The 23,198-nt window shown below is 35.9% G+C and overlaps 2 protein-coding genes across 13 annotated transcripts in view; one reads left to right on the top strand and one right to left on the bottom strand.

The window, feature by feature from the left end:
- Positions 1 to 18,992, top strand: part of DYTN (dystrotelin) — a 67,261-nt gene extending 48,269 nt beyond the window's left edge. For both annotated transcript variants that reach the window (XM_054829389.1, XM_054829388.1), the window contains one exon: positions 17,961 to 18,992. The gene's annotated coding sequence lies outside the window, so the exon portion shown is untranslated. The remainder of the gene's footprint in view (positions 1 to 17,960) is intronic.
- ADAM23 (ADAM metallopeptidase domain 23) overlaps positions 1 to 23,198 on the bottom strand; it is a 77,605-nt gene that overhangs the window by 4,771 nt on the left and 49,636 nt on the right. The window contains exons 19-27 of one of the 11 annotated variants that reach the window (XM_054829379.1): positions 21,294 to 21,344; positions 20,766 to 20,829; positions 19,005 to 19,110; positions 17,443 to 17,562; positions 16,312 to 16,480; positions 14,329 to 14,440; positions 5,773 to 5,863; positions 2,684 to 2,738; positions 429 to 496 (exon numbers count right to left, since the gene is read on the bottom strand). In XM_054829379.1, the coding sequence (XP_054685354.1) occupies positions 446 to 496; positions 2,684 to 2,738; positions 5,773 to 5,863; positions 14,329 to 14,440; positions 16,312 to 16,480; positions 17,443 to 17,562; positions 19,005 to 19,110; positions 20,766 to 20,829; positions 21,294 to 21,344 (819 nt within the window). In that variant the 3' untranslated portion in view covers positions 429 to 445. The other 10 variants (XR_008577568.1, XM_054829378.1, XM_054829381.1 and 7 more) reach the window with 10 other exon arrangements.

Raw genomic sequence — 23,198 nt, 5'->3', positions numbered from 1 at the left:
TAACTTGTCCTCCTACTCTAGGGAAAGTACCATATTCCAATTCACTTGAAGAGGACAAGTCATTAAAACATACACTGAATTATGTTCTGAGATTATTTTAATTACAGAAATGGGCTTTATAAGCCTTAGAACAAGGTACAGAGGACAGATGCTATGCTGGCTTCCCAGGACAACTATTACAACAAAACTCTCTTGACTTTTTATCCTGTTCAGTCTTTTCTAACCTGATCTCCACCAGCGTAGTATTCCAGTGAGGACCATTCAGCCGTACTACAGTTCAGGCAACACCTGTGCTATAGGGCAACAAGCAAAGTCTGCTAGTCTGCTGTGCCCCTGCCATGCGTTCTGTCATCTGTCCAAACCATGTATTTACTCATTTCCTAGTTTAATCCAGCAGAAACAGACACTTCAAGGAATAGGATACCAACCAAACCACTGCCTTTCTTCACTTAGGATCTTCTGCTAACAGCATTGCATGAGAAAGAAATGCAAAGACCTAAAAGAACATTTAACGTAAGAGCCTGAAACAGTCTCTGAAATATGGAACATCAGGTACAGTGTCAATAAGGGAACACAGTACACAGGTGCAAAGCATTAACAGCCTGCCACACCTCTCTGCTGTGGTCATAGCACTGCACAGAGATACACAGGCAGGTGTTACCCTGCAGGAATCAGAATTCTGTTTGGATTCCCTAACCTGCTTTTAACAACTTCATCCCCAATTACCAACCATTTTAATACTAAAATGAAGACAGCAGTCTTACTTAAATAGGCAAATAGAACAAGTCTGTCTCTTAAAATAAAAAGGCAGGCAACTAGGTGAGGTGCAGATACCCAGGACCTGATACTTGTTATATCTATCTATCACAGAAGTACAAGGTTCCTTTCAAGATGCTTCAGTAAAATAATAAGGCAGGGGCAGAGGAGTCCTCTATGGAAGGACACAGAGGAGAATGATGCTGTTTCTTAGTTCTTTGTCTTATGTGGAAGATCTTAGAACATTAACTACTTTTTTGCATTTAATATTTTAATGCCTCTTCAAATAATGAGAGTCAGCCTTCCAGTGTGTAATCCAACCAGAAAAAGTGTCTCTAACAAAACCAAAATTATAGATGATTCTGAATCAAAAAAGCACACCATGCTACAGCACATCACTGCCTCTAACATGGTCATCTTTACAAATGAAAAATACTTCAGAAAAGAAAACTGGTTTCAGAAAAGGCTGGGTGTATATAAGAAATACCTTGCTGCAATCCTCTACATTATTTTTTTTTTTCCGAATTATTAGGAACGTGGTTACACAGTATATTACTTGCAAACCTGTGCCTTTATGTGATCACAGACAAATACAAAACTTTACTTAAATATTTTTTACTTAAGCATTTAAAGATTTATCCAAACCCAGTATTTTAACCACTTCAAATAGCTGATGTTTTCATAGGCATTCCTAAAGCGTAGTTCAAATGCTGAAGTAGAGATTAAATAAATGACCTATTTCTACAAAGCTGATTGAAATTAACAAAGTGAGGGACTAAGTTTAAGCTGCTAATTTAAGACATTAACCTGCCATTTATTTTAGTAGTTTGGGAAAAGTGAGAAAATATCTCATGTTTGATTGTAATGCTGATGTTTGTGTAGGGATGACTGTATTTAGGTCACAATACCTGCTTTATGGAAAAGCTGGTAAGAGACTGACACCTCCTTCCTCACAAAGTCACCATTAGCAGAAACTTTTGGGGCCTAAATGCATCTGCACAGACCAGTTAAGACCCTGGCATCTGTAAGGACTGGGTCAGTCTTTGGTCCATCCATTAACCTTCCATTACAGGGACAGAAAACCCTGCAGCTCTTCAGCTAAGGAACAATTGCTGGAAATAGAATTGTGCCTACATAGAATCAACCCTTCTCTGTCAGCCACTTTTGCATTCTGATATAATGAGAAGCAGCTTTTCATATGCATTTCCACTTTTACTAGCATTGCCTCTTAGCAGTCTTGCTTTATTACCAAAAATTGCTTTAATACTGTTAAAAGTCAGCAACAAAAGCATTTAATTGTCTTTTATTACTGTAGTAGTTTTGCAAAAGTGAGTGAATATATGCTAGAAAAAAAAGTGAGCATAGGTCCTGAGACTGCGACTGCAGCCAATGCACAGAACACCTCTAATGGTAAAAGTGTCCTTCCTATATCGGTCCTATATTAAATGCTGTATATTGAAATCTTGCACAGACTTGCTACATCAAAACAAACTTCACATTCATGAATGCTGTACTTCCATACATTACCCAGCAAAGTTCAGGTAGAGATACGTAGGACTCCCTTACTGTGGTCTGCACAAATAGCTTTAGAAGTACTATGCATGGCTCAACTGAAGTAAAATCTACTTCTGAACAAGGTTTCCACCCGCAGCCTTTAAGCCACCTGAAATGTGTAACAAGGCTCTACACCCCCTAAAATTGTCAGTTAACTTTTTTCTTCCCTGTTCTATCCACACATTAACTTGATTAGAAAAATTAACCTAAGATTCATTCTTGAAACTGGAAGTTGTTTGTATTGTGGGGGTTTTTGTTACTTTTTTTTTTACTTTGTTTCTCCAAACTTGCATCAAGCCTTCTTTTACACTTCCCCTCCAACCCCCACCCCCCACCTCAGTTCATGAACAAAGTTTGCTTAGTTGCAGCTTACGTTTGACATGGACTTGACACCACAGTACCGTATGTTCATATGAACATCTGATAACCTGTGAAACAGAAATCACATCTCCCAGTTTGTAAAGCATTAGCTACCTTCTCTCATATTTGCAGAGACTAAACACATCACTTGCTTAAAAAGGAAAAGTTAACATCCTCTTTATTATCCTCATCTGTCCCTCCAGATACATCTAAGCAAAGTATCAGAGGGTCTACATGTGCTACCCCTTTTTGTATACAAGCCAAAAAGCCTTTCCAGTTCCCCTCTGACCCCCAGAAGAAGCATGCACTTCAAGCTGTGAGCTAGGCCAGGCCAGTGTATTTGAGGTTCTGCTACAGAATAAACGTTTGTATCTTGCTCTTATGAGAAGAGCTTCAAGAGACATTTCCAATATGGATCCTCTAGAGGGATAACAAGGTCTACATTTGGGAAAACAAATGACATCAGGATGCAAAGCTGAACACTTGTGAGAGTAGTCAGAGATGTGGAAGACAAGAAATAAACAATCCATTAAACACTGTATTGTTTCAGACAGGGAGGGATTCTTCTAAAGATCTGTGTTCATGCATGTTACCAAGTGTAGGTGTCTGCAGCCAGACTGCCCGCACAGCTGCTAGCAGGTGCTGCAGCACAGATGCAAGACAGCTAAAGACTGCTGAGGCACAAGACAGCTTAAAGAGGTTAAGAGGAAGAAACTGCCTAAAGTTCTTTATATTTCAATGACTTGTACTGTGTTTTCAACAACTTACCTTCTGCAATACAAGCGTATTATTTCGGATGAGCACTCTGTGTCTGGAAAGTAAATGAATTGCTAAGGAACAGACACACATCTCTGATAGCAGAAAACTGGTCCAAAAGTATAATCTGGCTTTTTTTTTTAACAAAACGTAGCTTGGTTAATTCCTATGGGAACTTCCAATATCAATGTTTCTAATATTATCACTTTAAATGTGCATGCATTGTTGTTCTCAATAAATGAAAAATTTTAACAAAAATTTTAATGCAAGCCTTGCAGAAAATTTGGCTGTATTTATTTAAAAAGCTAATTGCAGTGGAGGGAAAAAACCCTCTCAGTTCTGCAACTAACTGAAATCTTTATTTATTGTTTATATGCTTTACTTAGGTTCAAAGACAACTCTCCTATAAATCTGCACCTAGTAATAAACAGGAGAAAAACCGTAAGTGCACTTGTATTAGTTAATGCTATAGAATATGTGCAAGTATTACACAGACTCTGTAAAAAAGCATTCTTTCCAGACTAGGCCTTTACGGAGAAGAAATCTTTCAATCCATCAAATGAAAAGAATCCCAGTTCCTTCTTGTGTTACCACCATGTGCGAACCCATGTCTGGCACTGTGTATTCTAAAGTACACACCTCATTTGGGTTTCTGCCTTTGAACATAGGTTTGATGAAACAACAAATCAAAAATGCATAAATATAAATTACTGTTTAAAAATATGTAAAGTACAAGTCTCAGCCATGAGAGACACAATGCAAAAGATACAGGACTGAATTAAAACTATGTTGTTTACTATTGCCCTGTAGTAACTTATAAATACTGGAGGCTGACCTAGAGGTATTTATTGTACAAATAAGTGGATTTTATTTATTTAACTGAGAAGCTGCTGTAAGAACATACAGCAGCTCAAGGTAAGTCTATCAGCAGGAATTAAAAAGGCTTATGAAGACCATACACCCATGCTTAAAGACAGATGTTTTGATGCATTTTGTATTTAATCTTTTCTTGCTAAAGCAAATAAGGAGCGCTGGTGCCTGCAGTTCAGTGTCAAGGGGAAGCACAGGGAGTCTTATTTCCCTCAGAACAAGCACTTAGAGAAAAATGAGTGTGGCAGGAGCCAAGTCTTTGTGAAAACAGCAATAGTGGCAGGCAGTGCAACAGGAAGTAATAATGGCCTTGTCCAGAAGAAAGGGCAAAGTTGTTTTCTGTTTTTAGCAGGGCTGAGATTTAGAAATATTTTGCTTATGTGCATGTGTAATTAAGGCCACTGGACACTATGAAAATATAACAGTCTAAACCAGAAGTAAACAGACATTTTCAGGTGACCTTTGAAAGTGCATTAACAGATAAATATGACCTGATCACTAAAAGGTAGTGATAGCCTTCTTAATCAATTAGGGAATCTTTTTTTTTTCTTCTCAGGTCAGACATGGACTATGAATCTAGGTCATATAAAATAATCTTTGAATTATTATAAAAACCTGATTGAAGAATTATGGCTTATCATTGTATTGAGGTTTAATCTTGATTCATGTTATTGAAATAAGGTTATAGACATTGACTGTGCATGTAGGTAGACTTGACACCACAAAAAAGGCAAAAATTATATACATTTGTACAAGACTCTCTTTGCTTTAACGGGCACCAGCAGAATGACTAGGATGTTACTCTTCATAGTTATAAAACACATTAAACTAGAATTGGGTGAGCAGTGTTTTTTATCTTTCAGGAGACAGTTCAAGATTTCAAAATGTTCTCTCGAAACCTGAATTTTTTAAAATAATTGTGAATTGATGATAAATTTTTTAAAAAAAATCAGTAGCCACAAACAAAAGTTAGCTCTGGTGCTTCTGAGTCAACTGTGTCAACACATTTGTTATTGAAAGCTACTCAACTACTGCCACCACTTACCATTTACATATGAAATCTTTAATTATAAAAAAGTTTACCCATTTGAAAGGACTACTGCATTCAAACTAAACACCCTTCAAGATGTGTATCTTTTGGGGGTTTTAACCACTGTAGCTGGCCTCTGAGAGCAACACTACTAACTGGAGGTGGAAAAAAAAAAAGACCTTGCTCCCTAAGCATTAGGGTGAACTCATAACAGTTAATTCTTTTATTGTTCAACTTTGCACCCTGATGACATCTGCTAGCTTCAAATCCATTTCCTCCTCTTGTTCAGTGCATGTGGAATTCTTTCTCTTTAAAGCAGTCTGTTATAGTTTGGAGGGTGGGGGGGTTAACTTAGACATCTTGTAGCAGGAACTCAAAATTTAGTGATGTAAGCAAGAAATAGAAATGCCATAGCCACTGAAGAGAAGACATGCGGCATTGCTTACTTAAAGCCCCATCCTGTCCCCCCAAGGACAATAGCTGCTACCAGGATGGCACCAGCGATGGAGCCTATTATAAGATTGGTGGCACTAGGACCTGTGATAAAGGATTATGGTAAGACAGACATAAGAACCAACCACTTTATTCACTGAAGGGTCATCAAACAATTCAGGGAATATAGACAGCACACAAGGTGATGTCTCTAGACAACTTCAGCAAGCCCAACTTACTCTAATAATCAGACTGAACAAAGCTGTTTGTCTCTGCATTGTGCTATGTTGACTTCTAACATAAATAAAAATCTAGTGTTAGACAGTAAATTCCACTGTGACTCACTCCATTACCTAGTGAATGAACTGTCAACTGAGGACACCAAGATATTTGTGAATAATTCCTTAACTTAAAGGAAAAAGTCTGAATACTGTATGTTTTATGACTACAGTAAATGAGAAGAAAAAAATAATCAAAAAGCCTAACTTTTGTCATGGACATCCTGAAAAGTGGTAGATTTTAATTTGAGCTGAAAGCACAGAGCACCATTTGCTAATCAGAGTCCAGATTCCCTACAATTATGGCAGTGCTAAATTTACAAACAATTCTGACAAAAAACCAAAGGATTATATAATAAGGAACAAAAGTTGAAATAAAAGCTGTATTCCCATTAAGCTTTCCAAACATCAAAGCATCTCTTCAACATCCTCAAGAAGCTACTTAACAATAAAGTGGGGAATGGTGGAGCAGGAAAAAATAGCAACAAAAAGCAGCAGCACAAAATATGTTTGTGCAATTTTCTGAAGAGGGCAAGATAAAACCTAAAGAAGATATTAATAATTGACCCGTAAGTGCTTTATTTACACAGGGTGGAGGAAAACCGACAATAGGCTTGAGTAACATTTTAATTGCTCTGTACAAAAATTTCCTATTGAGCAGCCTTTGATGTCAAGCTAATTGCACCTGAGCTCAAGGCAAAATGAAACCAACCCAACAGTTCTTTTGCAGCATATTGCACACTTGGTTTAAACATTTACATAACCAGGAATAGCCTTCAAAAACCTTTCTTACCTCCCATTCCAGTTTCCCCAAACCAAGCAATTGAAGTTTTCCTATTTTAAATGTTCTGAAACTGAGTTTGAAAAAAACAACTTGTCAGACAGCTAACATAAGGAACAAAAAGGAGAGGAGCAGCCAGAGATCAGCAAAGGAAAGAGCAAGGGCAGCTACAACAACTGAAAGTTTTAAGCTGGTAGGTCAGTATCACAAAACCACCTGCCCAGTCCCAGACCCTACAATAAGTACATGCCCTAAGTTTTCAGATCTCCTGCAGTGACCTAACTTCATTGCATCTATTACACGTTTCCCATATCAGGGCTTCTGGAGATCAGTTTAGCTAAACAAAAGCCAAGCTTTAAAAATTGCTTTCTGTGATTCCTACACAAAGAGTATTCAGGAATATTAATAAAGACTTAGACTGGAAAGAAATATAGTGAGTTTTACAGATATGAGCAGTGCACAGATTTGACAATAATTAGAAGGTAATTTTTCACAGTTTTGAAGAACATATCTTATTTGGACTTACCTTTAAAGTCACACCTGGCTCAAATCAACAGGAGAGAGCACAGTGGAGGATAAATGAATGCCATTCCACTGGCATTATATTCCCAATTAAGGCTTGCTTTCAACAGCAGCCTAATGAGCTAATGTATCTGACAACTCAGATTTACAGCTCACTCTGGATTTTATCAAATGATTGCACACACAAGACTGAAAACACAGCAACTAATTTATCTATAATAAATTTCAGAAGCCTTGAAAAATTTTAAAGCTGATTTCTTTCTAGCCATAGATTGCTATCTTCCCACAAAAAAGGTACAATGATTAACTGACAGTAATGCAGTCATAACTTAGATAAGGAAGTACCAAATGGCCACTTTTCTACATCCCTCTTCTTACTACATTCCCTGGTTGTTAAATGTTGGGGGCGGGGAAGGGAGGGAATCTATTTCATAGTGCACATCCATTCAACAAACAGCAGTTTGTTCTTTCAATACAGAAAATCAGTATCAGTTTTGTTTACTATAAATAGGTAAGAATTAAACCAAAATTTAAACAGAAAAGGATAATATACAAAACAATTAGGTTCAGTTAATAAAAAAGTTACTGAAATTATGTTAAATAATAAATGGGTCCTGATAAAAACACTTTTTGGATCTGACCCAATTTTATAAAGTGTCAGTGACTAAAGAAGCGATGTTCATTTTTAACACAAAACCCCCTGAAAATCAAATGCCTGTGAGAATTAGGCTATCTGCTAGCGAGAGCCTAAGAGCAGAGTATATCATAGATGGCTGTGGATAAAGGCACATCCATTCCTCTGGGATAATTTCAAAACTGTTTCACAGTGTGCTGGGAGCAGCAGTTCCTATGAATGCAAAGAAACAGCTATTTTGCCTCTTAAAGATGCTGAAAAGGCTACATTCAAGGTAAAATTTCACTGATAATCAACATGACTATAATCTCATTTCTGACTTCAATATAAAACCAAAGCTGGTGGAATACTTATGATTACTAAACAACCACCACGTTTACCAGAACAGAGTCCTCCAATTAATGAATACCAGTTTCTAAATACAGAGATTTAAGACCATAACAGACTGTGCAGTTAAAAGTACTTACAATGAGAGTACTTTTACATGTTATACCTTAAAGATGCATAATGTGTGTTTTAATAAGCATTATCAAGGAAAGTGTATTATTAATAAACCAGAATTTTGCTACCACTTTGCATCAGCTCATTTTAGAGACATTTATGAAGAAAAGTATAAATCAGTATGTTTCAGCTTACTAAGCTTCTCTAGTCACTGGACTCAGACGCTTGACATAACTACACGCAAACTGAAGAGGAAGGTTTTAACCACCACCATACTGTGGGGTCATTTTCCATCCAGACTATCCCAAGAGGCAACACTACTGCTATAACCTGTGGGCACAGATTTATCAGGAGAAAGTCCCTGCAGCTAACTGCACCGTAACTGCCTGGCACACCACCCTCTGCTGCAAAGCACTATCTGCTTTGGCACGGCTTTCATATCATCTCTAGTCATCTTTTATGACTCTGATGCAGATCCTACTGAAGGTGTTAAAACAGAACGCACCTTTAATTTCAGTGGGTTTCAGAGTATTCCCTAAATCTTTATCATCATCAAATAGATTCTAGAAGAATTAATATACATTGCTTGGAAACTCTGCTAGTTGTAGAAAAGGCAAGCTTACTGCAGACTGTCTTGCAGGTAACACTATATCATGGTGGTTTGATGTTTTCTTACCTGTCACTTTGCCAGCCAAATCCTCTGGTTTAAGTTATCAAAGCTAAGTATCCCTTTTAGGATGAAATCTGGAAAAAAAAAACCTCTGCCATTTTGTCCCTCATGATTACTAAAACAAATTCATAAAGCATTGAGAAACTAAAGTTATTTCAGCACTTTGAAGAAAAGTTTGCAATTTGCAAGTGAAGTGGAAGAGGAAGAAGGGCAGGACCTGGCATCAGGTTATGATGAACACAACCTCCCCTGCAGCCATTGATGGTAACAGCCAGAGGAGCATTTGTATTCCCCCTGTGCTTTCTTTAAACCAAGTAACAAAAAGTAGTAGCGGCTTTTCTTGAACGTACATTTGTATCTGAAGGAACCAGAGGACACAGAAAAGACTGATGCGATCCAGGAAAGAAGAACAGATAAAAACAAAATGAAGAATGAGTCAGGTAGTGAGAGATAGGAGGAGAGGAAAGATGAAGAAAAGCTGAAATTAGAGCAGAAGGATACAGGAGCAAGAACAAATGGTCAGGGACTTCGGTCAGAGCCAAGTGGATTGAGACAGCTGGTGAGGGAAGATAAAACCAGAAGGGCACAAGGCAGAACGTAAGCAAAAGGCAAATGGTCCTCAACCTACAGGTAAATTCTCTGCTGTAGAATATGGGTCAAAAACCTCTACAATCTTCACAGTCTTCAGTTTTAGCAAACAGCTGTAAAAGCCACCAGTAAAACACCAATCTGATCTTTCTCAAGCAGATGATTTAGTACCTTCTTCCTTCTATTTGTTTTTCATTTAGTTGTCCTCTGTGAGTGCAAAGGTCTCCCCTCTTCTGAGAATCTCAGATGGGTTTAATGGAACAGTCCAGTTCAGCAAAAGCTAAAACGGTTATATGTAGGGCTGCAAACTCAGACACACAAAGTGCTGCCTACCAGAAGGCTGCCTATGCAGTCTTAATTAGAACTGTATATGAATGCTTTTTCACACAGCCTGATTAGAAGTCACAAACTGTCTTGTTATGATTCCCCCTTCAGAGAGACAGCACTGTCACACGACAGAGGTGATATACAGCATTAGAAACACAGTGAAGTTGGAAATCTCAGAAGAGCAGAATAACAGCAATTTATTCTGTAGTTTGCACAGTAAATGCAGAACGAAGAGAGTTCTTAGGCATTTTTGTGTATACATACACACACAAATACGCACACAGAGGTATGTAAACCATAGCCCTGTTAAAATTGAGGTAGTGGGCTAACACTTGAGATTACAGTTCCCTAAAACTATGAAAAGACAATAAAAATTGCTCATAGATATTCTTTATATATGTGTTCTATACTTCAGCATTTTACTGCCTTGAGGTAACAAAATCCTAGCAACGGAACATTCAGAAGCTTTACTGTAAAACTAGCTGTCTATACTATTATCATCAGCTTTCATCTGCCTAGCTAAATCATGTGACCTATTATTAGACTGAAAGCCCCATAGATTGCAATAAACAATTTCTGCATTTTATGAAATAGTCCATGTTACTCAGTCTATTTTGCAAAATAATCAAACTTCCATTTTTTCCCATTATTTTTATAATTTGGTGTAATGGAAACACATTCAGACATTTAATTTTACTGTGACAATGTAAAAATTCACAAACTTATTGTTTTATGCCCCACATTATCCCAGACAGGAGAAGGTTCAACACTGCATGAGCAAACCACAAGACACAGACACAGTCAAATCACATGACAAATACGGTCACCACATGACAAAGCTAATGGGGTAATACACAGAGGGCTCGGGTGCATACGGTTACCTCACACACTAGGCACCAAACATAAAACTCAAACTAAGAAAAATGCTTACTCTATTCCCCACCCTGTGCCTCCAAAAATCACCCCCAAGGCCAGAATGGTCCCTGCCACTGCACCTATTAGCCTGTTAGTGGCCATGCTCACTGTGTGGAGGGAAAAGGGAAGATTTTTTAAGGAAATGATCACATATATGTCTGAAATGAAAACATGAAATAATTCCTCAAAGGAATATTTTACACTATAACCCATTGTTGGATAAACAATTCAAACCTCCTAGCAAACCTTTATTTACCAAATACTATATCTTTAAAAATTCTGAAATGAGCTATATGTTTGGTTTTCTTTGAATGCTTGCAAATATTTTAATGAGAACTTTTCCTGTAAATGTAACGCTATTTCTTTTAGCTCGTCACTCTATTATTTACTTTAAAAGGGAACACCCTTAACCTACTGCTTACTTAAAACAGCCAAAATGTAAATAAATTGCCAGTAGGAAAACTTCCTTTTGATTACCAGAAACTTACTGTATCCATAATATAACTAATCAAATTAAAACTGTTTGGAAACAGTTCCATCACACAGAAAGAAAACAAACACAACTTTTTAATTCATTCCTCTTCTAGTTAGTAAGAGCTTCCTGGAAATGTCAGTATGTTCAGATAGTCTCTCAAGACATTGAGGCCTTATTTTTCATTTTTTAAGGGAACTCTTTTGAGAAAAAAAAACATTTATACATTTCCTATTGTTAAAGATTAAAAGCTTGATAGGTTGAGTCATAAGAGACCACAAGCAAGCAGCTGAATTCCTGTCTGATGGGAACTTTCCCAAGGGACACAAAAGCTTTATAGTCTTCATGCTGAATAAAGTCTGTTTTGAAATGGTTTCATAATATTTTCCTGTTTCATAAATATACACACACAAGCACACACACACTTGACATAAGCTTTATACTAAAAAAGCCAAACAAACACTACTCCACTAGTCAAACAAAGGCCTAATTCTGCAAATGAAATTGCAAAGGAAGAATCTTGTGTGCATATGGAATCCTACTGATTTCAAAACTACTAGCCAACATTCTAAAGTAATTCAAAGTTTCTGCAGTAGCCAAAAAACTAACAGCAAGAACTCTCTGTCTTCCCAAAACTGGTAGCGTGCTGTGAAGGTCTGCTAGTACAGGATACAGCAGGTTACTGAGTTTGGAGTAATTCAAGACTCAGGTATTAATACCAACATAATTAAGGACCACTAATTTTTTAAATCCTGAAATACAGTATGTAGCCAAAAGCAATTGATAGATGATGGAAAGGTCTGAAAAGTGCAGCAGAAGTACCAGTCAGTTGTCAATTATCATGACAATATATAAATAAATAGCAATAATTCCTAGCTATACATGCTCTAATTGTAGTAAGAAAAATGCTTGGCGCTATGGCGTGAAAAATCTTAAACCTGTTAAGTAAATTTTCACATCATGAGTGCTCTGTTTCTGAAATATAACAAAACTCAAATTTAGGGCTAAAGAAAAACAAGTATTTTGGTTTCTGTCTCAGACTTGTAAACTGGCATATGACATAGGAAGTACTACTGGTAATAAGGGGAAAAAATAACAGAAACTACTTGAGTATGCTGGATCTTTACAGTACATAAAACTACTTCTGTATTCTTCTGACATCCTCTCACAAAGGAATTCCTCTACTAGCACAAAGAGATTACAATAGCTGTCAGTGTTCAGACTCCTAAATTAATTTCTAGGTGATTCAACATCAATAAATTACTGTAACAACGTAAGTAAAAATAAACCATCTTTTGAAATCATTGAGCCACCTTGTACAGAAACATACTCTCTCTTTTTGCAGAGGACTCTATTGAAAAATGCAATCTAAACTTTATGTCGGTACCTACTGATGGAAATCCATGCACATAACTTAAGACTTTTTCCCAGAATATTTCAGCATTGACAATTTTCATAAAGATATTTCCATTCTGAATTAGATGAGTTAATCTGAATTACAAAAATCGAACCAAGGTAGGCATACCTTCCGTGTTGTCTTTCTTATAGACCTTTTTTACAGAGGAGGCAATGATTTCTTACCTACAGGATTTGGAAGTGAGCACTGTAAAATTAATGTACTCTTAGTGTCACAACTGTAAATACTGCTCTCCTCATCCACACACAAAGAGAAGTAACCAGCTCTATACTGTTTTTCTCCACTATTTTTTTTTTAAGACTCTGTAAGCAGTGTTCCACAGTTAGGGAGGTTTTTATGGGAAATAGAATGACAAATACAAACCAGGCAGCTCTACACTCAACAGTGGTGGGGGGTAGGAGTCCAGAAGCACCTGCATCAATTCCCTAATGCAACTCTAGACTGTTCTAGAGAGCCTCCTTCACACTGGTAACTTGTTTTAAGACAACCTCTTCAACAGTTCTTGGTAAAGGTCTATTGGAACCATTCTGCTAAGAAGCAAAAGAATAAGGCACACAAAGACAGAAGTAGAGCCATTCTGGAGGGACATACCAAAATCCTGTCCTCCCTTGAAACCTTGGATATTTTAAAGAGTAATCACTTAGAGTCTGAGCTCTAAGGACTACTTTTTTTATTATTTTTTTTTTTAAGAACTCTATCTTCTTTCCATTAGCCGTGTATAAGGGACAGAAGAACCTGGAACTGGGACACAGAAGAAGAAAATTTTGTTTGGGTTTCTTAGTTGTTTATTGGAAACTTTTTTGATGTTGGACAATGTCCTGATGACAGGAAAGACATGAAAAAGTTGGACAGCACAATCCAAAGACATTCTTTGGCAGAGAAGTCAGAGAGAATCTCAAGTGCTTTTCTTCCTCTTTGAAAAACTTTTTTGATGAATTACTTCCTCAATAGCTCCTCTTTGTATACTTCATATACAGTTGAAATACCTACTAAATACATAAGAGTAAGTAATAATGATTGTAAGAATAATTAAAGTCCTTAAAATCTTAATTTATTTCTTTTTCCTCCCATTGAAATCTGATTTCAGGAAACCAAAGCTTTTGTTCACTAGGGACATTCCACTTTTCGCTTTTTTATGCCACAGCTCTCTGAATTAAGGTGAGAACAACTAAGGGAACTGGAATCTCTAGTAGAACATAAATACTCAAATATCATAAATAGTAAGAGCTACACTTAGTCAAATTCCAATCATAAAGAAAAACATTATAAAAAATAGAGAATTAGGGATGAAGGAAATACCAGAAGTTCATATCACTACTTATTGAAATCTTCCCCAAATTTAGGTTAGAAAAATACAAGTTTCATCAATTCTCAAAGCAGAAAGACCTACTTCATCTACACAAAGCAGAATTTTACTGTCTGGGTCTGAACAGGACTCCCCCATAGTATTCTCTTTCTATATGCTAACTCTACCACCATGTATCATAAATACTTGAAAGAACATCAAAACTGAAATCACACAAACCCTTGGGTCCTTCATCCTTCTTGCTACCAGTATCCCTGATAGGATCATCAATACTGCAGTCTGTCCCAGCCCAGGAGAAATTACAAATGCAGGTGGCTTCATTACTACAAACCTGGAAAAGAAAATAAATGACAGCAGCTGTTGTACATTTTATTAAGTTTATTTAACATGTAATTCGGTATTTAATTCACAGTATAAAACTTATCCATTTATATATTGTAACAATAGCACTGAGACTTTAGAATGACTATAATACATCGATAACCTGAAAGTTTGCTTTAACCCTCTAAAAACACTCAGATGCTAGAAAAAGCCGAAGGGTTCCCAGCGGTTCCATCATCACTTGCGCTACACATCTGCATAGGATGTAAAAAATAACAGAAATTCTCATCCAAAAAACCCTTATCTAGACTAGTTAGGTCTTCACTAACCAACTAACAAGACTTTGAGCCTGGATGTCCAGAAGGAATACAAGCATTTACATTTAAAATGATCAAGACATGGTTATGCTTTACCACCTCTTATTTACAGCTTGCTCCTATGCAGGAAAAATAGTAAGATTTTCATTGGTTTTGTTGGCCTTTTTTTCTAAGCAGCAATGAGGAGTGCTTGCTTATCTTCTAGAAAGAGAGGAAATAGTTCTTCCTAAGTCTACATCTAGTTGAATGAACTCTAAAAAAGGACTTAGATCTCACTAAAATTGGCAGTACATTTATCAGATACAGGAAAACCTAGCTAACTGACAAAGCCTGAAATAACAATCAAAAGTGAGAGTTAATAGCTATAAACTTTCCATATGAAAAAGAACATGGAATGTGTTGCTAGGAGAGGTTACTAAGGAAAAAGCGTGACATAAGAAATAGACATAAACCAAAGAATGAAGTTTTGATTATGGGACTACAAGTGAAGTCAGTCATTAGGCATCAGCTAATAACATCTTTTGGACACTGGAACATAATGTCAAAAACCCCAGAAAATAACCTATACACTAATGATTACAAGTAAGTAGCACATGTGATTATTTTAATTCAACTTTTATCTCACTCTGCTTCTTAAAGCATTCACTAAAGAATGTTATCTAGGAAGCTGAAGATAAATACATCTTATGGCAGGTTTGATCAACTAAAGTATTCTTTTAAAGTTATGAATTATTCCAATTCAAAGCAAAACAAAAAAGATAACATAGTTCTCCCACCACTCATGCCACTATCCAAAAGTACCAAGATGATTTGTAGGTCTCCTAGATCCTTTACTTTCCAATATTAAAATTTTTCCTCTTGATTTTGAACCTAACCCTCTTCTTTGAAGCACTCAAATTCATCTTTCATTACACATAAGGAAAAAAAAAATCTTGTATAAAGTCTAGCCCCTTAGGCAAGTATCTGTCCACTGAATCCCACAGTGGAAAGGTTTTGTCAGTATTAGAGTTAAAACATGGAACAGTGAATCTGTTAATCAGAACATACCTAACATCTTAGACAAATGGACTTATGGGTAGAATAACAGAATATCATGTGCCTGAATGCAAAATGATACACTTTGCATCTGTTCAAGAAGAATACATCATCTCTGTTGAGGTCCAACAGTTTAGAATTTTAATTAAGTCATGAGGTATAAATCCATGAGCACAGGATCAACTTTATAAAAGTGTTAGTATGCAGGAAAAAAGTTTAACTGAAGATGGCAAGTAGCTTGAAACATGGGTAGTACATTACAGAAATCTTTACAATAACTGATGTCAAACCTCTTTCTTCCTAGTAACAAAACCACCACTTTGGATATAATTGCAGAACTAATTTGACAACTTTGCTTTCTAAAAATTTTATTTATGCTTCACAGAATGGCAGTCTTCCCCTGAATGTAACATTTGTGTTTTCAGATCAACAGGTGTTAGGAACGCTTTCAGGTAGAGGACTCCCCAGGGTACATTAAGAGCAGAGATAGCTGGAGAAGCCTAGCTGCTAACTCCCAGTACAGACTCACCCCATGACCAGAACAGACTTTTCCATTAGAACCAATGGGACAGCTGCTTATGTTCAAGGATTGAATTGGCAGGCACTTTTTGTCCAGACACATCATGTGAGGTCCACATGGAGCTCCATCCTCCACATAACCTAAATCTGTATCATCATCTAAAAGAACATGAGCACCACTAGGAAAAATAAGTTTTAAGATACTATTAGTATTATGACTGGAGTCTTTTGAAAATATTAAACATGTTAGTGTAGATACTAAAAGCCTCATATCTTTCTCTCATTCAAGCATACAGACAGATTGAACAAAATTACAAAGTTTTTCTGTCTGTCCACAGCATTCACAAGATGTTGCAGTTGTCAGACTAGAAAGAAGTCTAGATAATGACTTAAATACTCAAAAAGAGCACCTTAGGCTTTGGGGGTTTTTCAGTAGTCTTAGATGGGCTGTGCTTTTTTTTCTTTTTTTCAAATGTTGTGTAATACTATTGCTAGAAAAATGACAAAAACCTAACTTCCCATGTGATGACATTTAAATAAAAATACTAGTGGAATAATAGAAGAGTTAATAATCATTACTCAACCAAGATCGAACTATGTAAGACAAAATTCTTAGCATGACAGCAGTGTTGCCAATGTCTTTAAAATACAAATGTGGTATTGTGCACAGTAGACTAAAACCCATTTACCTGCCCTTTAACTGAACTGTAGCTTAACATCTTACCTTGCCACAATTCTTCAGTTTCCTCCATCTCAGCCTTCACTTCCCTACAGCTATTTATCTGAGGCTATAATGCTCAAAAACTTTGTTTAATATATGGGTCTTTGGCAATTACAGACTTCCCTCCCACACTGAAAAATATAATGCTGAGCGTTAAAGTCTGACTGTAAATTCTGCTACTGGAGAGATCAGACAGAGTAATCAGGATAACCCACATTTCACTCTCTAAATGTGGAATATTAGGGGGGTTTTGTGTTTGTTTGGGTTTTTTTAAAATCAAAATAAATACCACTCGGAATAATGATTTTGCTCTAAGATATTAATTACTTAAAAATCATACAATTGTACATTTATGTTTATCTTAATTCAATTAGGTTTGACAGAGGGAAAATCATGTTGGAACACTGCATTATCTTTTACCTGCAGTCCACTATTCGTCCTTGATGGTAAAAAGAATTTGGGATAATTTCTCCTTGAACTTGACCAACTCGTGGAGCTTTAGTAAGATTAGTACAGAGCAAAAAGCCACAGAAAACATCACTGTAAAATGAAAACATAAATCAAAAAGTTACTGGAATATAAACTTACAAAAAAGAAAGACTGGCGATGCTGCTGCTGACATTAAATAATATATTACTATAAGCCACATGTTAGACTTCCAGAGTACAAGTCTGGAAATAAAATGTTATTTGATATAAATGACAAGAGGCAGAAACAAGTAATCATTCATTCTAATGCACCAGTGAATGTGAGTGTTCACATGAACACACAAAAAAAATTATCTGTGCTCTAAGTACAATACAGTACAATTAAGAGGAGCCAAGTTGCACAGAGCTTTGTCATATCAGGCTAAACTACATTTCCCTCTCTCTAGCAGCTTGGACACCATATGTTAATGTGAAGTTTGAATTTTTAATTTAATTTTATTTCCCTTGCAGGACAACAGAACCATCATTCAGCATGCAGTATGTGTGCCTGAATTTTGGTAAAGAGTCTGCTTTATTTGATGTTATATGTGCAATCTTCAACAGAAGGATATCAGCTTAAAATTTCCATCTCCTACTTGAATTGTCCTAAGTCACAGAAGCAGCTGGATGAATGCTGGAAATTGTATTTGTTAAAATTGCAAAAAATTTAAATGGCCCTTCAGCTAGACCATTTTTCTGCATCTCTCTACTGACCAAGAAAAGCTTTTATACAAATGAGGTTTTTAATATACATATCAGAACAACACTATTCTCATGTAAATAAAAAATAAAAATCCATTAAACAACTCCTTTCCTTATGATCCTATCTGAAATGTGAATCATGTAATCCAAAACAAAAAACAATAATGCCACTTGAAAAACATCAAATAGTCAAAGAAGGAAAACACCATTCCGAGACCGAAATTTTTACATGCATACTTAAAAATTACAAAACACTAAGTACATCAGGAGAAATTTAAGTCTATCCACTAATGATCATTAACTTGAAAAGTAAATTTAATCAAATATCCATCTAGTAATGATCACATGCAAATGAATTGGCCATTTTCTCTATAGTATCAAAATGTTTAATGGTCCCCTCTGGTCAAAATAAAGGTTGGAACAAACTTGAAATAGCATGATCTGGTATTAATCCCAGAGCAAGCGAAAATAGTGCGTGTATTTGCAGCCTAATTTATCCCTACCAAGTCTGAGGTGTTTGTATATTATGAACTTGTGACTTTTTGCTGCCTTGTCCCCCCAGCTCCTCTGAAAGAATTAAAGTCACAGTACATTTTTCTGAAAATTTGGAATTCTTTGCAAGTGTACTGCTGAGTCACCCATGGATTTTGTCAGAATGAGCAATGGAACTTTTTCAAGATGCAAACCTTGTGAGGGAAAGAAGATTCAAAATAATGCAAAACAAACTGTCTACTTTTTCATGTCTGTTTCAGCAATATTAAAGCAGTATTAATCTATTTAAAATACAAATCACCTCTACCAAGTTGAACTTACTGTTTGCTACACTGAATCCATCGGTCTCCATCCTTTCCACAGTTTCCTTTTTTTGTGCCTTCTGTATTAAGCTTTTCATAACAAAATTTGTCAGATCCTGAAGACTCTGTTGATGAAGAAAGGAAAAAGGAATGCACTGGCAACATGAGCACTTTGAAAACCTGCATAATTTATTGCAGCAGTTATCTGTATTTTTTTAATACAAAATATAAATCTAACCACACGTATATATACAGAGATGGTATTTTCCAGTGACTACCATGGGAAGCTAGCATGCTAAACTGCAATACCTATAGATAGCTTTTCTAAAGTGATGCTCAATGTTCAAAATTTACTCTGAACTTTTTAAAAAAAGCAATCTCCACAGTGTCTGTATTGTCTTCTGCATTTGAATTTATCTGTAGTCTAATTTTGTTCACTTCATAACAGTTGTACATGGATTTAATCAAGTTGTTTTCACTGTAATTATTCCTGATCTGTGTTTCAGGAGATCAAAGATTTTATATGTGACATATACCATAAGTATATGCTCTGACATTAACTCAACATTTGTTGATTTCTCTGTGAACTCCTAAAAAATAAAACGTTGAACATTGAGAGTGTAGTTTCTACTGCTTTTTAGGAGTACAAAACTTGAATAAAATGTTTAAAACCACAATTATTTATGAACAAGCCCATTTGTTTTTTTCTAAAAATCAATTAAAAAAAGCACAACAATTATACAGAGGAAGATAAAATATTAAAGGTAAATAAGACAGAATAGTTTCAGTAAAATCACTTGTACAGAAGACAAACCAAATATTTTAAAATATAAGTAAGATACAAAGAAATTAGTTAACAAAAACATCTGTTGCCTTTAATATTATCAATAAATGTGAAGTGGCAACATGAAGCTCAAAAAGGCATCAGAAGATAAAGAAAATGTGTCTATCAAATTTTACACTTATATAACTTCTTTTCTATTGTACAACACAAACAATAAATGGTAAAACTATATTCCTCCCTTCCTATCTTCCCTAAAACGGAATGATTCTTTGGCTTCGAAGTGGCAGTATCAGCAGTAGCAGTTATGATTAGACAAAATGCAGAAGAAAACATTAAGTGCCAGAGTATAGGACATTCTGATAGTTCTGCTCTGCTGAACTGGCTCTAAGTCATTACACAGAGCATTTAACCCCTCTCAGCTGCAAGCAAAATCCATTGCAACTGCAATTCTATTTTACATAACACCTCTGGGCTTAAATTCATACTACGTATATTTAAATTCACACTGATGCACTAATTTTCCTGACTATAGGATGATATAGCAAAAAGAGGCAAGGTGGAGCAGCTTTAGCATGAACCACTGCTGAGATAATGGAACTGACAACTGTCATTAAAAAACCCAAATGCATCTGTTTTGAACTATGCAAAAAAAAAAAAAAAAGTCTTCAAACCAATTTTTTCCCCCCAGTAAGAGTAAAAGTTGCTAATATTCTGTGTGTTTTAGCACCTAATTCCATCAGAGTCTAGCATTTTCTGCCCAACCTATGCCTGCAACCACATCACGTCAGAACAATCTCACTGTCATCACTCCCAAATAAGCATACAACTCGAAATTTCACTTGCCAATCCAGCCATAGTTTCTCACTGCAGCCTACTCTACTGACCAGAAAACTTTAACTTACAGTGGAAGAACAAAGAATAAAAAAATACTAAAAATACAAAACAAAGGCAAGAATGAACCAGAAATAAAATACAGTTAAAGTAGAGTCAACCTACTAGATCCCCAGATATATTTGCACTGATTATCTCTTGTCTTGCATTCACCATTATAGCAACGACCCTAAACAAAACACAACATGTTAGCAATGAGAATGGAACATTATTTCATTTCCTTCCCCTCACCCAACAAATGTCTCATTTTGATTCTTCACACACATATTGGGATGTATAACAGTTTTCATGGATTTGGATAGATGGAGTACACATGTAGGCCTAGATTCTCAGTCAGCTGGTGTCTAACACGTACTGGCATTTCAGCAGCTGCTTCATACTTCTCATTTAAATAGTTATAAAGAACATATTAACATGGAGTATAATAAAATATCTACATGTAAATTGTAAAGATGCCAAGCACATTTTACTCAAACTAGAAATTTTTACTATACAGAGTGCATAAAGCACAAGCAACATTGATGTCCAAAAGACAAAATTTATGAAGAAATAGAGAAAACAGGATTAAAAAAAATATGAAAATTTGGTTGATTTCTATTTGCTGGTGTGCAGAGATTTTAAAACATTGCATACCTGATTAGAATCACAAGCATACCCATCTTGTTTATGAAGATTTGGTGGACACTGAAAAAAATTAAGACTTTTTTTTTTTTTTTTTTTTTTACAATGCATAGCGTAATAATACATCAAAAGATCACCTATTGAATTTTCCTGGTTTTAAAACACAATTGCAAAACATATAAAGGGTATAGACAGCATAATTAGTGCAGGACTCTTTATAGCTACAAATACAAATGAAAAAAATGAGTATCTTGAGCCATGAAATACAAGTTTTGCTTCTAACTTTCTGCGTATTCCAAGTAGAAATTAAGGAGGTGAGGCAAAATAAAAAGCAAACCAAACGAGTTCAGTAACAGGGTATTTGGTAACTAATACTGGGGCCATGCTTGCAACATTGCTTCCGCATTCATTTCAGTTCCACTAAGAAAACAAGCAAGCACCTAGTTGTAGCCTACCAGTCCATTGCTTACAGAGCTGTGATTTTTTGTGATGTTAGTTGTCATGTTTTCTTGGCATTGGAAACTTTTTTGGTATGAACAAGTCATTAGGTCCAGAAACCTCTGATTACTAAAGCTAGGAACAGACCATTCTCAAAGCTTTTCCTCATCAAAAAGGGACCTGTGAAGATTTGGAAAGGGTATGCTGCTGCAATGTACTATACTAGTCAATACTTTGAAGGCAGCCTTTCTAGCTTAAGAAAGCCCTTCTCCCTCCCATTAAGAATGCTCCATCTACAGAATAAAAGATTTACAATAAAATTTCAGCAATAGCTACATATCTGTAAGCGTGGATGTCTCACATGATAATATAAAAAGAGGTTACAATTAATGTATTGGCATCTATAATTACAGCCAATGCCCAGAGAGAGACATGTGATCTATCCTGAATCTTTTTTCTTCAAAGCTAAGAACTTGATGTAGTAGATGACTGCAGCAGAGATGTGAAGTTCTTACATAACCTTGAAGCTAAATACTCGGTATTGAAAAGGAGCGTATATCACCTAAAACCTCAAAGTTGCTGTGAAAATGGAAGATGTACAGAATGTTGAATATTTAGAAGAACTCAAGTTAACGCAACCTTTTGGTTGCTATTTATTCCTGCGCTTTTGAGTATTAGCCAAATGTTTTCAAGAAAAATGCATGAGCCACGACTTTTAAAATTATCATACATGTGCACGCTCTTAAAAATCATAACACTTTATACAAGTCTTATGAGGAGCAGCTGAGGGAAGTAGGGTTGTTTAGGCTAGAAAAAAAGAGGCTGAAAGGAAACCCTATCGCTCTCTACAACTACCTGAAAGGAGGTTGTAGCCAGGTGGTTGTCAGTCTCTTCTCCCAAGTGACAAGCGATAGGACAAGAGGAAATGGCCTCAAGTTGCGCCATAGGAGATTTAGATTAGATGTTAGGAAAAATTTCTTCACTGAAAGCGTTGTCAATCATTGGAACAGGCTGCCCAGGGAAGTGATTGAGTCACCATCCTTGGAGGTATTTAAAAGACGTGTAGATGTGGTGCTTAGGGACATGGTTTAGTGGTGGACTTGGCAGTACTAGGTAACGGTTGGACTCAATGATCTCAAGAATCTTTTCCAACCAAAACGATTCTATGATTCTATACTCAATTAGTTGTAATTGTCTACATTTATATTTTAAACCATTTTATTTCATAAAACCTTACTGTTATTTCCTTTGAATCCATTCACATTTGCAGTATATTCTTAGTACCGATGCTACAGGCTAGGCAAAGAGTAGATGACATCAGACAAATACTATACAGATACACAAAACTCCACGAGTTTTAAAAAAAAACAAACAAACATACATAAGTCATATTTCAAGTCCACTTAGATTAATTCATTTATTTTTTTAGCTTATGAGAGTTTATTCTTATGTTTAAAAAATTTTGTTAGGACTAAAAAA

This window comes from Grus americana, chromosome 6 (genome assembly GCF_028858705.1).
Source record: "Grus americana isolate bGruAme1 chromosome 6, bGruAme1.mat, whole genome shotgun sequence".
Taxonomy (NCBI): domain Eukaryota; kingdom Metazoa; phylum Chordata; class Aves; order Gruiformes; family Gruidae; genus Grus; species Grus americana.
Note: the sequence above shows the minus strand (reverse complement) of the source record. Positions and strands in the feature narration are given on the sequence as shown.